Source organism: Coregonus lavaretus (genome assembly GCF_964263955.1).
Source record: "Coregonus lavaretus genome assembly, chromosome: 6".
In the NCBI taxonomy this organism is placed as follows: domain Eukaryota; kingdom Metazoa; phylum Chordata; class Actinopteri; order Salmoniformes; family Salmonidae; genus Coregonus; species Coregonus lavaretus.
This window is the reverse complement of record NC_139993.1, coordinates 51535454-51552935: the sequence shown is the minus strand read 5'-3', so window position 1 is coordinate 51552935 and position 17482 is coordinate 51535454. Positions and strand designations below refer to the sequence as shown.

Here is a 17482-nt window from a genome sequence, read left to right as displayed (position 1 = left end):
GCTCAGCATATGTGGGAACTCCTTAAAGACTGTTGTAAAAGCATTCCAGGTGAAGCTGGTTGAGAGAATTCCAAGAGTGTTAAAGCTGTCACCAAGGCAAAGGGTGGCTATTTGAAGAACCTCAAATATAAAATATATTTTGATTTGTTTAACACTATTTTGGTTACTACATGATTCCATATGTGTTATTTCATAGTTTTGATGTCTTCATTATTATTCTACAATGTAAAAAAAAAAGTAAAAATAAAGAAAAACCCTTGAATGAGTAAGTGTGTCCACACTTTTGACTGGTACTGTAGGTGCAAGTAGCACCCTGAAAAACTACATAGGAAAATAAATAGATGCACATAAATGAACAACTGGCAACATTCTGTGAAATTGCGAGTCAAAAAACACTGTAATCAGTGTTTATGAGGATGAGTGGCAGTAACTTTTGTGTCTGCTTCACTCCCTTTAGGAAGTTATTCCTGCCACAGTTCTAATGAGTGGATTGTTACTATTATTATTAGAAAGCTACATCTTGTTTGGAAGCAGAATTCATGGTCCGAGATTGCTTCCATTCAAGAGATGAGTTACAGCTACTGGGCACTTGCAGGGTGGCATAAAAGGTGACATGGATGGCAGTTCCTTCCCGGCTTCTATAACCTATACCGAGTGGAGAAGGTGCCCGGTTCTTCAATCCTTGATCACGTTCAAAGAAAATATACAAGTAATAACAATTGGGTTCGGTTTCCCAGACACAGGTTAAGCCTAGTCCTGGACTAAAAAGCATATCCATTGAAAGGGTTTTTCAGTCCAAGACTAGGCTTAATCAGTGTCCGGGAAACTGGCGCATAATGCTGTAAATGATGAAGGGATGAATGGAAGAAAAAAGAAAACAGTCCAAACTAGGGGTTAGAAAGTTATTTTCAGAGGAAGTCCTTTAGTCAGAGCTACACTCACTCACTCAGTGGATAAATTAAGGTAAAGTGAGGAGAAGTCCGGTTCAGGAATATCAGTGCTGGTGGTTTGTTGGAAGAGTAGGCTACTCCATGCTGTAGTTGGCAGGCTACTCCATGATGGCTCTGTAGATCACAGGTTCAACGTAGTCTCCTCTGTACCGTGAGTTGATCACTCTCTGCCTCTTCGACTGCTGGATGGCCTCCTTGTCCTCAAAGATCCCATCGAAACGCATGTCTGACGCCTTGGACTGGAGAGAGACCGGTGCAGGGCACACACAGAAGATGAAGATTGCTTTATGGTCCATTGCCACAGGAAGAAGACTCATTAACAAACATGCTGGAGAAAACAATTCCGTCAGTATGATTCAGTCAGTATGATTCAGTAGACTCAGCAGTCCTTAGTATAACATCTGAGAGTGAGAAAGTTAGGAGTTGATGATACACAGTTAACGTACAAAGGTTAGCAACTTTGGAGTCAGTATAATGGATAGCTCACAGATAGCCAACAGGACAGCTCTCAGTACACTCACCAGTCTTGACTTGACTCTCTTAGGCAGCTCCTCATCCAGAGTATAGACATCATCTCTCTTGGCTGTTAGTTGTGACCCGTCTTCAAATTCCACCTACATCAAACACCATCAATGCCAAAATAACTACATTTTATGTCTCTCATAAAACCAAACAATGGTATCATCACAGACATGTAATGTATTGCAATGAGTTTTTTTTAATAGGTTTTAAACAATCTGGACAAACGGAGCAGATCAATTAGACTGCAAAGCACTATATGATGTAAAACTGTATAACCTCTATCTGGATAAGGTACATTGTAGCTGAGGGTGAGTGTGAATAGTGTTGCAGTACCTGGTACATTTGGATGACGTGAGCAGCCACAAACTTGGCCCCATAGACCAGACCATCTGTCCACCGGACCTGCACCATCTCCCCCTGTGGTGGGGGGCCTAGCTGGGCACAGTCCCGGCCCTGGCAATATAAAACAACCATCAGATACAATCCTATAAACTAACAATTTAGCAAGCACCAAAAAGCAATCACACAATTTTAACCAATGTGTGGTACATATTGTATAAGAAATCTATAAACGAATAATGAACAGCTTATAAACCCTGTCATGAATTACTGACCACAATTTGGCACCACACACACTCACACCACACCCACACGTTAGTCTTCTTACCACAATGTCCTCGGGAAAGAGGTTATCGCTAAAGGAGCCGTCATCAAAGTTGACCTCATAGAACGTCTCCTTGGACAGCTGCACCACGTCACACTGGTAGTAGCGGCCATTTCTGTGCTTACAGATCACCCTCCTTCCCACAGTGAGCTCATGCATGGCTGCTTTGTTACGCTGAGAGAAGAGATCAATCATTCATCCGGATTAACATCAAATAAGAACTCTATCAACCTCTTTGGACCGGAAGCACATGGGCATACTTGTGGGAGTATGTGAGAGTTTTCACTTTAAAATCTAAAACCTAGTCATGTTTATACAATACACTGGTGAGCGCAGCCCTGAATATGTAGAATGTTTAGAAACTATAAGGTAAAGTATCAGCAGAATGATGTAACCAAGTCCCATAAGAGGCCTTTAGAGTCCCCACTGTCTGGTGTATAGCTTCCCCTTTCTGAAACACAGTCCTAAATATAAAGTAAAGTACAACTGATGTATACCTCTGTCTGAATAGGGCCCTTGTGCCGGCAGCAGGTGACATAGACCACAAAGGGCCACTCGTCTGGCTGCATGAGGACCCCAGCAGCCTGGGCACAAGTAGGGTGGTAGGCCGTAGGACAGCGGCCATGGGAACACTGTACACAGCACCCGGACGTCTTCTTCATCCGCTTCTTACAATAGTAACATTTCTGCACAGCACAGATAACAATAAGACCATGCTCAGAGAGACAGGAAAAGGAAGTCCCACAGGGAAAACTAGGCCTATACATCCTGTCAAACTGTATACAGTAGTAGGCTATCAACATCCTCTAGAAATACAACGGTTGACATGATTCCTGTCAAAGGGCTAAATTCAGAAACAAGGCTTTGGCAGAAAAAGAGCTGCCATTTGTCATATCCTGCCTGAAGCTCTGACTGACTGGGATTCATCACAAACTCACCTGACATTCTCTAAATACCCTAGTCTCTAGTCTACCCTTGTAGTAGATGACAAGCTGAATTACTGTCACATGCATAGAGGTGGATGTGCCAACCATGTCTTGTAAAACCAATAATAAATTACTTTGACATAATATGCTGAAGAAAGGATATTCAGCCACTCTCCTTTATTCAAAGGTCCTTGGAAAAGGTTCTCCTCTATTCATGCACCTTGGTTGGAGAGCGAGGTAGTGACAGAGTCATATCCCTTAGCACGTAATAAATGTTGACAAAAGGCTTGGGCGGTATCCAGATGGTCATACCGACCTTGTGCTATATCGGGATATTCAGTCATACCAGCACTGAACACAAGGGGCACTATTTAAAAAAAAAACACAGCCTTTGTAATCCGAAGGTTAGCAATGCTAAGAAGTACATGTCAAATCTCATTGAGAATGCTCACTAAATGCTAACGAGCGGATTGAGAACATTTTATACAGTCTCTGACCTAAACTATTTGCAGGACAGACATCCCAGCTCATAAAGTAGTAACTCTAAAATGCTACTCACAGAATGCTGCACGCACAAAACAAATATTAGACAATAAGGCTCTTGATCCAGGAGGGGATTCTCTGCTGTTACCAAGCGAAGCTTGGTTTTGGAAGAAGCTAACCACTTAGCTAGATTGCTAACTAGCTACTAAATTAGCAAACCAAATGCACAACTGCAGAGCATTTAGCACATTTTAGACAGGTAACTTAATAGTTATAAGATATCTAGCTGGCAAACATTTAGTTGTGAATTCCATACTGAAACTAGATCACCTGGCGCGTGCTGCACAACAGTGACTCACAAGGTTCTGGTCTCTCATCGTTGTTTGCTTGTAAACAAAAATTATGTGACAGGTGAAATTAAGAACACAATCTTCTTTACCTCCTAATGTATTGCACAAGTTGACTAAAGGTATTTACTTAAAAAAGTAACTACAAATATTTAAATGTATATATAAAAATAAAATACATTTACAGTATTGAAAAACCCTCCCATGGGTATTTCCAAATACCCTGCTATACTGTATACCACCCAAGCCTATTGACATTTACTGTGTTTAACTCACCAGTTTAAACCTCTGTAGAGGAATCCCACTCAGATCCACAGGGCTTCTCTCAGTGATGTTCACAAAGCGAGCCTCCAACACTGCTACTGCACACAGCACATGGACCCACCTACAACACAACATGTCAATACACAACATCATTAGTGGCTTATAAACAAAATGTAAACCCAGTAGATATATTTCAAAAGAACATCCAACTATGTGAACAGAAGGGTACATAAAGAGATCAGTAAATGTTCAGTGTGTGATTTAGACTAGCCCACTCCCTGATCTAAGGGGATCTGTCTGGCACAAGGACTTACTTGTTGTTGTTGGCTTTCTGCAAGGCACCACCCCTCAGCGAACACAAACAGCAACTCTGCAAGGAGAGCAAACTGTCAACTACCATAATCCCAGTTATGTAAACATACATACAGCCAATGGCAAGGTGTGGTACCTGCTACCTGATGACCAGTACCAGTCAGTCACATATCATTAGAAGAACACTGCAAACACTACTGCCAGATCTAATGACCGTTTAGAATACTGCAAAGTTTGCAAACACTACTGGCAGTCAGTGCCAGCAACATATACTTGGGTCAGGTGAGGTCAGACACAATGAACAGCCACTTGGAGGTGTTGTGATGTGTTGTGGAGACACTGACCTCAGTCATGGAATTGGCCTTACAGCGAGCACACTTCCAGTCCTTAGTCACACTCTCTGGATCCACGCCATAACAGCCTGGAAACACACAACCAAACAAACACCATTACCTAAGTGGTTAAATGTTGTCGCCAATGAACCACAAGGGAGCATAGGTTGCATAGTGCATACTCATTTACTGACAGGATTTCACACATTCGCATGATTGATAGTGCATCTAAACTATGTTGTGGACAGAGATAATTAAATAACTTCTAGAGTTGAAACAGTCTGCACTTAACTCCTCTTAACCTGCTAAAGTAGAGTACTGCTCTTACCTGGAATGATGGGGTTAACTAGAACCGCCATAGGCCAATGACGTTCGATTTTGTTAAGAAATAATCTGCCAAAAAAATACTAAAGTCCTGCTACTTCAGACTTTTCCTAAATATATTTTACATTGCTCAGTTGTCTGAATTTTTTCAATCATAAACAGAAAAAGTATTAATATTTTTTAAACAGCTATTACTAACTTAAGGGACCATGCGTCCCTCTCCTTACTGAATGAATGTCGTAAATGGATGAATGGGCGATAGAAACTGATAATTGTGCATGTGACGTCCCAATTTCATTTGAATGAACTGAATGATGAGAGTAAAAGAGGATGATTGAATTTAGAACAGTAGTGTAATGAAGCATTGTGTAGTGTGTAGTTCACAATGGCAAGCCGAACCAAATGAATGGATGCACTGACAGCATTGCAAATCCTGCAGAATTTAGATGAGCTGGAGTCAGATCGAGGATCGGATATTGAGCTTGAAATCCACGTTGCTGCGAAGAGTTTTCATCTGATTCTGAATTGTCTTCTAGCCTCTGCCTCCGATGCCTGAGCCTAGCCACAGAAAAAGCAGAACAGGGCCAAGGTAGACGCCTTTGGGTAGAAAAGACTGACAAGCGCGCAACAGGAACATTCTCAGAGAGAGCAGGCCCGTCACCTCACGCAAAGAGACAAATTGCCAGCGGACTCGACAGTTTTCTTTGTTTATGTGACATGCAGATGTTGCAGCACATCAGAGATTGTACTGTCGCTCATGCTCACAGAAAAGGAAACAGTATGTGGGACATGTCTATGGATGACCTCAAAACATTTATTGCACTCTTGTATGTCCACGGGGCATACGGGGGAAAAAGTATTGATGTGGAGTCGTCATGGTCCGATAGTTATGTGGTGGACTTTTTCCAAGAGACCATGCCACACAACCTCTTCAGAGAGACTATAAGACACCTGCGTTTTGATGACATAAGACCAATACGTGTGCAGACGGAGAGGTTCGCCGCCGTCTCACACACCTGGAAAAGTTTTATGAAGAATTACATTGCTCGTTACTGTTAACTCTAAATGACACAACGACTAGGTTCCAGTTTAACAACGTTTACTTCACTGTATCTCCATGGTACATAGTTGCCATTACACTCAGGCCCGGTCCAACCAGGGAAACCTCTGCACGGCGCTCTAGTAACAGAGTGAGAGCACAGTAATAACAGAAGTATAGGGATACTTAAAACATCAACTTCACAGTTACAAGCCAGGAGAGAACATAACTGTTGATGAGCAACTGTTCCCAACCATAGCTCGGTGCCATTTTACCCCATACATGGCCAACAAACCGGACATATTTAGAATTACATTTTGGTTAGCCGATGATGTCGAAGACAAGTAAGCTACATGCTCAATGGTTTTCCATATTTGGGGAGAGATGAAACCAGGCCAGCGGGTGAGCGACTGTCTTGAGACTAGTTGAGCCTTACATGGGTAAAGGCAGAAATGTGACCACGGACAACTTCTTTACATCAATTTCCCTGGCAGACAAGTTGATTGCAAAGAAGACTAGCCTGCTCAGAACAGTGAACAAACAAACAGAGACGGGAGCTGCCGCCCTCTGCACAACACAACATACCAGTGGCGCTGTACTCCATATCAGTGATGGAGAGTGGTAAAGCAACACTCACGGTTTACAGATGTAAAATTAAAAAACTGTTTGAGATTATTTGAAAGGTGCTATACAAGTTTTTAAAAAATATGCATGTGTAAATATTATCTCCTTTTATTATATTACATTAATATTATTGTTATTATTAGCATTATTATTCCATATCATTTTAACCTTTTCTATTCTATGCAATACTGTAGGTTGGTGTGGATATACTCAACCAGATGGCAGACTGTACTCTGTTAAAGAAGGTACTCCTCGCTGGTCTCTTGCGGTGTTCTACAACGTGCTCGACATGGCTGCCATCAACACGCATGTGTCGTACAAGCAATGCCTTGACAAGATATTCAGCAGGAGAGATTTCATCATGGATCTGGCATGTGAGCTTCGTGAGAACCACATGAACACCAAGAAAGCAGCTACAGCCATCAAGGAGGCAGCCAACGAGTCCACCAAGCAGGCAGCGCTTCCTTCCACCCACTCGGGAAAAATACACAATATCATGTTTGCAGGCGCACACGAAACAAGTCCTATGAAAACTGTGTGCAGTGCAACCGATTTGTTTGTGGGGCCTGCTCACACAAAGCCCCGAAGCTGTATTTCCATGTATTTATGCAATTCATCCTATATAATTGTTCATACACATTTATAAAGCTTTGGTGCTTTTGTTTACGCATATAGCAAATAATTTGACCTGCACCTTACTTTCTAATTTGAAGAAGCTGTAACTGGACTGCATTACTTAGAATAACTAATTACATCTACTAATTAAATTGATCAAATGTATTACACTGTAATGTTTTTATTGTAAGGGAAAGAAAATGGCCTATACCTTTTTCAGTAAGACTTTATAGAATTATACTAAACATATCCTGACTATCTAAACAGATAACTATTGTTATGTTTTACATGGATATATTTCCACAAATATTTCTTCATGTAATTCATCTTTTACAATAGTTTATGCACACTATTTATCAAGTGATAGTGCTTATGTTTGCACACCTTGCCGGTTATTTGCATCTGAGGTGTATGCTAAAGGGGATGCCTGGCAACGTTCTCTAGTGGGTACTTATAGGCTGAAAGGTCCAGAGGTTCTAGTGTTAAAAAGGGGTGGCGTGCTGGGTAAGTAGTAGTACTGACTGGTGTGTACGCGGACGCTGCAGTGGGAGCAGCTGATGAGCAGGCTGGTGCCGTCTGGATCCAGGTGAGGGGTGGTTGGGGCCGGGGCTCCAGGTTCCTTCTCCTTAGCGCCCTCCTCTGGCTCCGTGGTGGTGGTGAAACACATCTCAGGGATTAGGGGCTTGGTTCTCAGCCTGCCTCCAGGCAGCACCACTGGAGGGTCCGTACCGTCATCAGCACACTCCGTCTGCAAATGAAACAATCATATTTAGCAACTCTTGGGAGGACAATAACTCTCATTCAAATTGTTTAAACAAATGATTTTCTGTGTTTGTCTTCATCAGCACACTCAGTCTAGCCATGGCTAGAGGAAGGGACAACGTAATACAGCTACTCAGACAAACCTGAAATAACTATCGCTGTACAGTATATCAGAACTGAGAAGAGGAGCATTGGGGAAGGTACTAAAATGACAAAAACTTCTCCCCTGAGACAGAGTGAAAAAAGGGGGAACAATCACATAATAGGAGTTTTCCTCTCAGAGAAACCCCTGTACATTATTGACTGACAGAGTACAAGACTTTTAGAAGACTAACTTCCCAAATCCCCTGCTGAGTGTCTCCTCCTCGGCCATTGGTGATCTCTCTCTCTCTCACACACACACACACACACACACACACACACACACACACACACACACACACACACCTCCCTCTCCTCACCTGCTGGTATGCCTGGAAGAGTGAGCACACCGAGCAGTATGGGGCCTGGAGGCCCATGCAACTGTTGTACTCCTTCTCTTTCTTCAGGTTGGGAGGCCTATTCTGCCACAGGTGGGCCAGGGGCTTGGCCCACGACTCTCCCTCTAACCCATCCTCCTCTAATGGGGGCTGCTCTGGCAGCTCTTAAAAAGACATCAAAATAAATATATTTTAGAGTTAGCACATTTCATATCCCAAACGACTTACAGAACTGTCGATATTGACAGTGGCCCATGAAAGAAATCTAATCCAATCCATCAAGCTATATGCTCTAATCCCCTGAGCCATTGGAACCAAATAGACAGTTATGAAAACACACAGACAAACTACTATCATGCCATCAAGAATGCCAACATAGATATGAGTGAATGATGCATCCTCACTTCTAATCCATGGAGGAACATGCCTGACACTGCTTTTCTACAAGTCATCATATCCATTGCTTAGTTAAAGGAAGCCTAACTGGGGCTAAACTATGTGAGTGAGGAAGTGATATTTTAACTTACCCTCGTCACTCATGTTGTCTTTCATCAGACGGTGGTGACAAGGCAGCTTCCCCAGCTTGCTGGGCACAGCGTCATCCTCCGCTCCCTCCTCTGCTCCCTGGTGGAAGAAAAGGGGTTAGCAACATAATCATTAGCGCTGCTTCATTCAACATGTACAGTACATCTGACCTCAGAACAAACATGATAAAGCAAATCCTACAGACGGAGGTTGAGTGAGATGTGATGTTTGGAGTCCACTCCTCTCACCTTGCTGTCTTCCGGTTCCTCTCCTTCACTATCACTACTATCGTTTCTTCTCTCCTCCTTGCCCTCCCTGGTCTCTCCCTCGCTGTAGTCTCCCTTAGCGTAGCTGTGGACGTGCAGCACGTCTGCAGGGCTCAGGGTCCTCTGAAAGAGCTGGTAGACAGGGCTGGAGCTGCTGGCTGGGTGGGAAGGGCTGGAGCTGCTGGCTGGGTGGGCAGGGCTGGAGCTGCTGGCTGGGTGGGCAGGGCTGGAGCTGCTGGCTGGGTGGGCAGGGCTGGAGATGCTGGCTGGGTGGGAAGGGCTGGAGCTGCTGGCTGGGTGGGAAGGGCTGGAGCTGCTGGCTGGGTGGGCAGGGCTGGAGCTGCTGGCTGGGTGGGCAGGGCTGGAGCTGCTGGCTGGGTGGGCAGGGCTGGAGATGCTGGCTGGGTGGGAAGGGCTGGAGCTGCTGGCTGGGTGGGCAGGGCTGGAGCTGGAGCTGCTGGCTGGGTGGGCAGGGCTGGAGCTGCTGGCTGGGTGGGCAGGGCTGGAGCTGCTGGCTGGGTGGGCAGGGCTGGAGCTGCTGGCTGGGTGGGCAGGGCTGGAGCTGCTGGCTGGGTGGGCAGGGCTGGAGCTGCTGGCTGGGTGGGCAGGGCTGGAGCTGCTGGCTGGCTGGGCAGGGCTGGAGCTGCTGGCTGGCTGGGAAGGGCTGGAGCTGCTGGCTGGCTGGGAAGGGCTGGAGCTGCTGGCTGGCTGGGAAGGGCTGGAGCTGCTGGCTGGCTGGGAAGGGCTGGAGCTGCTGGCTGGCTGGGAAGGGCTGGAGCTGCTGGCTGGCTGGGAAGGGCTGGAGCTGCTGGCTGGCTGGGAAGGGCTGGAGCTGCTGGCTGGCTGGGAAGGGCTGGAGCTGCTGGCTGGCTGGGAAGGGCTGGAGCTGCTGGCTGGGTGGGAAGGGCTGGAGCTGCTGGCTGGGTGGGAAGGGCTGGAGCTGCTGGCTGGGTGGGCAGGGCTGGAGCTGCTGGCTGGGTGGGCAGGGCTGGAGCTGCTGGCTGGGTGGGCAGGGCTGGAGCTGCTGGCTGGAGGCTTCACATCCTCACTGGGGCCGGCCTTCTCTGAGCTCTGGGGGGAGGGTTCTGGGGCCGCTGGTTGGGTTGACTGTTTGTTAGTCTGTGGCTGAGACTTAATTGGAGTGGATTTAAGAGAGATTTTGGCTTTCATCTGAAGTGCTAGCTTTCGGCTGGCGTTTGTGTTTCGGTTGGTCTTTGCGTTGGGTGGTGGCTTTGTTCGCTCATTTTTAACGTCTTCTGGCTTTAGCTCTGAAATAAACAAACAACATGAAAAACTGGAGGCACTGTCTAAATCAGTGGTATTCAAAGCCGAGGAACTGCAGTGGGGTTGACAATTTTTCTTTTTAAAGGATGAGTACAGATTATTGTATGGGACAATATACAAAAGGTATATTGAAGGTTATTTGTGATTGTAAAAATAGAAATTTACTGATTTTAAGGTTGAATACCACTGGTCTAAATTATCTCCCTCATAAACCACATTTCCATCCACAGTTTTCATGCGGGTAAAGTCATACGGTATAAAAAAATTTCACTGTGGTGTAAACAGGTAGTGTCGGTACAATTAATACATTTAATTGTATTTGTTTGTTCGACATGGTGGGATCTTTTTGTGTCGGTCAAATTAATTATGCGAGAAACACCTTTATGCGCAAATACTGTCACGCGATGATATGGTGTGTGGTCCTCCCACTACGACTCGGAAAACTATGCAGTTTATTAGGCTACAGATGAAATAAGTTATGATGAACTTCACAGGGTGGTGAAAGTGCAAGGTGATCTTGATGCTCCTTTCCAATAAATATTGGGGGTCTTATTCTGGTGACACGATTGATATTTGACTGCAGTTTGACAAATAATATCCATAATAATCTCATCATGTAGACTAGCCTACCCGCAAGCTGTTGGCTAGAACACACGTGTTTGTGTGACAAAACAAATCGGTAGAGTTGAAAACGCGATGGAAACACAACAAGCTTTAGATTTCTATTCTGTACATAAAAAAGTACATTTTGTGTGCACTACGTCATCACACACCACTGGTGGGAAAATGCGCATATTTTCTTTATGCAGATTTTGAATATTTGCATGAAAATCTGTCGCCAATTGGATGGAAACCTAGCTATAGTCTAACAAGTCAATATGCAGTAGACTAGTGTCAGTGACTGTTTAATTGTTTGGTGGCATAGTTAAAGATGAACTGAGCTACCTTTGTACCCCAGTACAAATATTGTTTGATTGAGGTACCTTTGTGTGCCGGACTGAGTCCCTCCTCCTCCTGGCCCAGCTTGGCTTTCTTCTGGTCCACCTCTCCCTCCTCCTCCTCCTCAGCCTGCTCAGTGTCTCCGTCCTCTGCTGCCTCCACATCTCCTCCTCGCTGGCGCTTCTTCCCAACCTTCGGCTTCGGGCTGCATTGGACAGAGAGAGAGGAACCGTGAATGGTAAAAAAATTAAAATACAATGTCTCTTTTGAGAAACTTGCTCAAAGTGGTGACCAAAGCCCAGGATGAATGAATGCTTTTATGAGATAATTAAAGGGGAAATCTGCAGTTGAAAAAACAAGAAAACAGACACCACGCCACTTGATTAGGTGAACAGCTGAGGGATGGGGTTGGAGAAATGTAACCACTCAAATTCAGCTATGGATGCAAGGACTGACCATCCATGAGATCAAAAGTATAGTTTACGCTATACCCTATATTAGTAAGGTATGACAGTTGAACTAAGCTTATGAGGCATTTATAAGTTATATTCTTCAAGAATCACTGGGTATATATAATTAATTAAAAAGTAAAACAGTTAATGTAGCAATCACAAATTGCCCCTTTAATATAGATATAAATATACACTGAGTACAAAACATAAGGAACACCTGCTCTTTCAATGACAGACTGACCAAGTAAAAGCTATGATCCCTTATTGATTTTACTTCTTCAATCAGCGTAGATGAAGGAGATGAGACCGGTTAAATAAGGATTTTTAAGCCTTGAGACATGGATTGTGTATGTGTGCCATTCAGAGGGTGAATGGGCAAGACAAAATATTTAGGTGCCTTTGAACGGGGTATGGTAGTAGGTGCCAGGTTAACCGGTTTGAGTGTGTCAGGAACTGCAACATTGCTGGGTTTTTCACGCTCAACAGTTTCCCGTGTGTATCAAGAATGGTCCACCACCCGAAGGACATCCAGCCAACTTGACACAACTGTGGGAAGCATTGAAGTCAACATGGGCCAGCATCCCTGTGGAACGCTTTCGACACCTTGTAGAGTCCATGCCCCAACGAATTGAGGCTGTTCTGAGGGCAAAAGGGGGTGCAACTCAATATTAGGAAGGTGCTCTTAATGTTTTGTACACTCAGTGTATATGACGTTACACCAGCTGGCGACAATACTACACTACAGTAAAGCATGGACCTCTTCTCCTCCTGAGTGGTGGTGCCTGGGGTATTCTCCTGGTCAGGGGCCTCGCTGGGGCTTGGACACTCCTTCCCAGGCTCCGTCTTCTCTCCCTTCAGGAACTCAGCAGCCTCTGGCGTGGGCTTGGAGTGGTCAATAGGAGTGTTGTCCTTCCCTGCCTTCCAGGCCTTGTAGCGGTCTGGTTGGAACTTCCTCACAAACACATCCATGGAGATCTTCACCATGTCCTTACGGCACGAGCACTGGGGGAGGAGGGAGGACAGGGATTGGTCATGAGAATATTACACAATAAATGCAACCAATTTGATCTAAAGCAACTTACGGTATGAGTGCATACATTTTAGTATGTGATCCCTGGAATTGTACACACGACCATACAAACTGAGTAACACAAGACCAACCACAGTTCACACTAAATAAATGACTTGGTTTAATGCATACTATGTGTTCATTCATTTAGTTGTACATACCAGTGTGGCTATTTTGCCATAATCGATCCATCGCTGTGTGGCAAAGTTAGTGGACTCAGCACAGTTGAAGCCGTGGTTGAAACCAGCGTGGTAACCGAATGGGAAGGTCACTATGAACTGGCCTGCCTCCTGGGTGATCTAAACACACAACAGACACAGCGTCAGACTGCCGGGTTTGTATTTTGTTGCTGTATCCCAACTTTGTGAAGAAAAAAGATATATATATATTAACCAGAAAAGAAAAAAACTAGTTAATCTATAGGTAGACACATTACATGAAATAGTACCATCAAAAACAGCTGAATCATGCCACTGTAACAATCTACTGTATATCTAGAAAAGTTTAGGTTGGTAAATCTGATAACATCTTGTCATTGAAGAGCGGTCACCTTCTCAAATGGTATGCCATATTTCTTCAGGATGGAGGGTGAGATAAGAGTCATTTTATGGCGCAGGAAAGCTTCACAGCTCTGAGCACTCCCAGGAAAGAACCCTGCATGAACAGGAATCAATGACATTAGGAATTCTGCTGATCACTGTCTGATAATGTGTTGACATGAAGAATATTGATAAACAATGAGCAGTGTTTCCCCTAGGATTCTTTTCAGCAGCGTTGGAAGAGTTGGCGGGGGGTGGGTGGGGGGGTTAATGGGGTCTTCCAAAAATATATTTTTTTTTTATGCGCAGCTGCTAAACGCAAAATGGGGAAACTAATGAGGAATGAGGATCAATTAGGAAATTCCTTTCTACCATAGGAGGCTGGTGGGAGGAGCTATAGGAGGACAGGCTCATTGTAATGGCTGGAATGGAATGAATGGAACGGAATCAAACATATGGAAACCACATGTTTGACGTCATTCCATTTATTACATTCCAGCATGCCTCCTCTGCTCCACATACCTTTAGCGAGGCGCTCCAATCTCTTCCCATGTTCAGGGGGAACAACATACCTGCAGAGAGACAAGAGTACCGATGTAAATGGTAGTCAAGATGCTATGTGTTAGGTAAGTAAGTAAATCAAGTAAGGCTTCTCCTAGCTAGAGCGGCCCATAGGGTAGGAGTTTCTGTAGCATGAAGCAGCTTGATGTACAAGTAAACCTCCTGGACAGGACACTAGTGTTGGGATTACATACAATAACACACACTCCATTTGTAAGCTGTAAAATAGACATACGGTAAATATCTATTGGTATAACTTCACTGAAACGTGTGTATGGTGTTTTTTTATCTGTGCAAAATACATCAACAACATTTTACCAGGACTTTGGCTCTCCAAAGTGCAGGTAGTTGATGCTGTAGAGATCCATATCTTCAGTGTGCCAGGCGAAGGTGCTTTTCCACATGCCAAAGTACAGGTAAGCAGTGTTCACTCCTTTTATCTTGATCCCACTCTCCCTCTCCACAGTGTCCAGGATAGTGTTCAGATGACCAATGTTCCACTCTGTCACATCCTAGGAGAGATAGAGATGGAGAAGAGAATGTTGGTGAGGGTAAGGAGAGACATTGACATTTCAACTCTAGGTTGTAAGTTCAAATCCCAAGTGAAGCCAAATGTGGGCTGTGCTGTTAGGCAAACCGACAGTGTGTGTGTGTGATGATAGGAATAACTCACTGGGTCGTAGAGGGTTCCGTTGATGTCCGCTCCATAGAGAGGTGGGTTAAAAGTCAGGTTCTTCCAGAACTTTCTCTCCAGCTCCTCAAAATCCACATAGCGGGGATTACAGAACCTACAATGACAAAGGATGATTAGATGTGACAAACAAAACTAATGACATCTTGCAGTGATTTCAGAACTATAGCCAGTTACAACCATGTATACCTGTTACAATCGTTTCCATTTATTTGAAGAACAGCACAGATGGAAAGTTTGGTAACAGAATGACAGCACAAACCGTCATGTGTTTTTGTAAAAATGTCAGTGAAAATTGTTAAAACTAGTCCTTGAGCATAGAGCTGTATGGTTTGTTTAACTTTGCAATTATTGAGTTTTGTTTGGCATACATTTGAAAGTGACAAATCTAAGTCTCAGCATTACCCCGTTACCATGGAATTACCCATAACAGTACGAGGGCTCACTTGTCTGTGTTGGCAGTCTTGCGGAACTCTCGGACAGTCATGGGTTTCTTCTGGATGTTGTACTGTGTGAAGAGACCTGACTGGCCCGACACCACCTGCTGTATAGGAGCAGGAATCACCAGGTCATCTATGTCATCATAGGTACGTCTAGGCTTCCAGTCTTTGGGTGGAATAACCTGGAAAATACATACCAAACATAGGATTGTGTTAGTCTTTATACAGAGTGCATTTTTCTCAGAACAGGATATAGATAGGCCTATAGATCTTTGGTTGCACCTCGTCTGATGTTGGTTAAGCACCTTCTACTCCTCTCCAAACAGGATATAGATCAACATTAAAAACACAGGGGAATAAATGCTTATGATCTTCAGAAAAGTAGACGCAAACACACACACAGACACACACCTTAGCCATTCCAGCTCGGTGTGCTCCCTGTGACTCCATGTAGGCAATGTAAAGGCTGAAGTCCTTAAACTCTTCCTTGGTAGGGTGAAAGGTCATGATCCTGGAGCCAGGAGTCTGCTGGGACGCAGTGTCTGTCGCCATCATCGAAGAGTCGCTCTGATCTGCAGACACTGGACAAGAGAACACATTTGTTTTGATCAGATGTATGTGTTAATAATTTCTCTAAAACTTTTCATCACATAGAAAATGTTGCAACTACTTATAATTGGCCTATGTGTGGTGCAGTTGATAACTAACAAACAGATGTTTTAGAAATGTTCTAAACTAGCCTAAATCGTTCTGGTAGACTTGATCACCTTTCGCCCCCTATAGTTAAAGCACAAAGTTAATCCTACAATGGTCACTAACTACCGTAAACACATCACTGCAAAAAAATAGCAATACACATAACACAATATATACATGTTTTTTGTGGGACTGAGGGGCTAGGGAATAATAATGTCGTCGTAATTACTTCAGACTATAGCTAGCTAATATCAACAGCTAAGCTAGCTAGCTAGTAGCTGGCTAAAATATCAACAACAAAAATCTAATTCAGTCGGCCAGTTAGCCAACGACGTTGCTTCGCTCATTGATGTCCAGTAACCCAATCTAATTCCAAATATTTACCTCCTTCGTGAGAGATAGCTAGCAGCGTTAGAAGCTCTCTAACTTATTTGTCGAACCTTTCGTAATAGATTACAACAAAGTTTATAACATGCTAATGTCACACTAGCCAGCTAACGCTAGGTCTTTGATAAGTTCCTGCCCACCTGCCGATTGTGATTGGACGACATCATGATTAAAGTAATTCCTAAGTTTGTGATTGGTTGAATGCCAAGTCATTTAAGGACAGGGCCCAGTGTCACTTAACGCCCGGAAAATATCTAGCATTAGCATGTTACCTTACACACCTGCCTGTATCATACCTCTGATTCAGTTATTAATGTATAGCAATGGTAAAGTAATAACGTAGGATCATGCCATATTATACAAACATGTTAAAGATAACAATGGAACAGAGACAACTTTGAGAAGCAAGTAGGCTGGCTAGCTAGCTTGCTAATGTCAGTGTAGCATAGCTAGCTAGCTAATTGCATGCGCAATTATTTCCAGCAACATAAGTTACTTAAAAGCACACACGTTTTAAAGTTTGAAATATTACCTTACAAAAGCTGACCGAGTAATGAGTGAATGCTCGCCCCAAATCTTCAAAAGCAGAAGATGATTTGTTCACAAATCACCGTGGGCAGGGAAGAGACCTCCATTACTCCAGTGTCGTACGCATGCTCAGTGTGTTTGTTTACAAGGATGAAGGAGGGCGTGTTCCACGCTCTAGCGAGACTAATCAAAATGCAGTATTTTGCTATGACTCTGCCTTATTATACCACCCAGGCCCTAATATGCAAAATGTAGCCTTCTTAATACGTTATAGCTCATTAAAAAAGTGTATCACTAGCTTTCCCCATTTACCTATCCCATTTCTCTTTACAAATACCACATTTTCTCCAGCACAAATGTCATACTTCAAAATTGTGAAAGTCATAGTGTATCATATTTTGCAATATGATGTTAAAATGGCCAGCATTGGTGTTGAATGCCAGTATTGATGTTGCTTCATCC

At 43.9% G+C, this 17482-nt stretch overlaps 1 protein-coding gene across 2 annotated transcripts; it reads right to left on the bottom strand.

Annotated features, from left to right (window-relative positions):
* Window positions 1-222: 222 nt before the first annotated feature.
* LOC311131251 (lysine-specific demethylase 4A-like) lies at window positions 223-17151 on the bottom strand. Of its 2 annotated transcripts, none has more exons than XM_084164114.1 (22): window positions 17025-17151; window positions 15821-15990; window positions 15416-15591; window positions 14952-15066; window positions 14597-14790; window positions 14240-14289; window positions 13729-13832; window positions 13340-13477; window positions 12867-13111; window positions 11702-11862; window positions 9417-10702; window positions 9171-9267; window positions 8626-8807; window positions 7925-8150; window positions 4813-4889; window positions 4471-4526; window positions 4169-4277; window positions 2634-2822; window positions 2140-2310; window positions 1806-1925; window positions 1472-1564; window positions 223-1189 (listed from the first exon to the last, which is right to left on the bottom strand). In XM_084164114.1, the coding sequence occupies exons 2-22, from the start codon at window positions 15962-15964 to the stop codon at window positions 1049-1051; spliced, it is 4074 nt and encodes a 1357-aa protein (XP_084020240.1). In that variant the 5' UTR covers window positions 15965-15990; window positions 17025-17151; the 3' UTR covers window positions 223-1048. The 2 variants fall into 2 exon arrangements, with proteins under 2 accessions (XP_084020240.1, XP_084020241.1); XM_084164115.1 differs by having other exon boundaries at window positions 1098-1278; window positions 17025-17134.
* Between the last annotated feature and the right edge of the window lie 331 nt (window positions 17152-17482).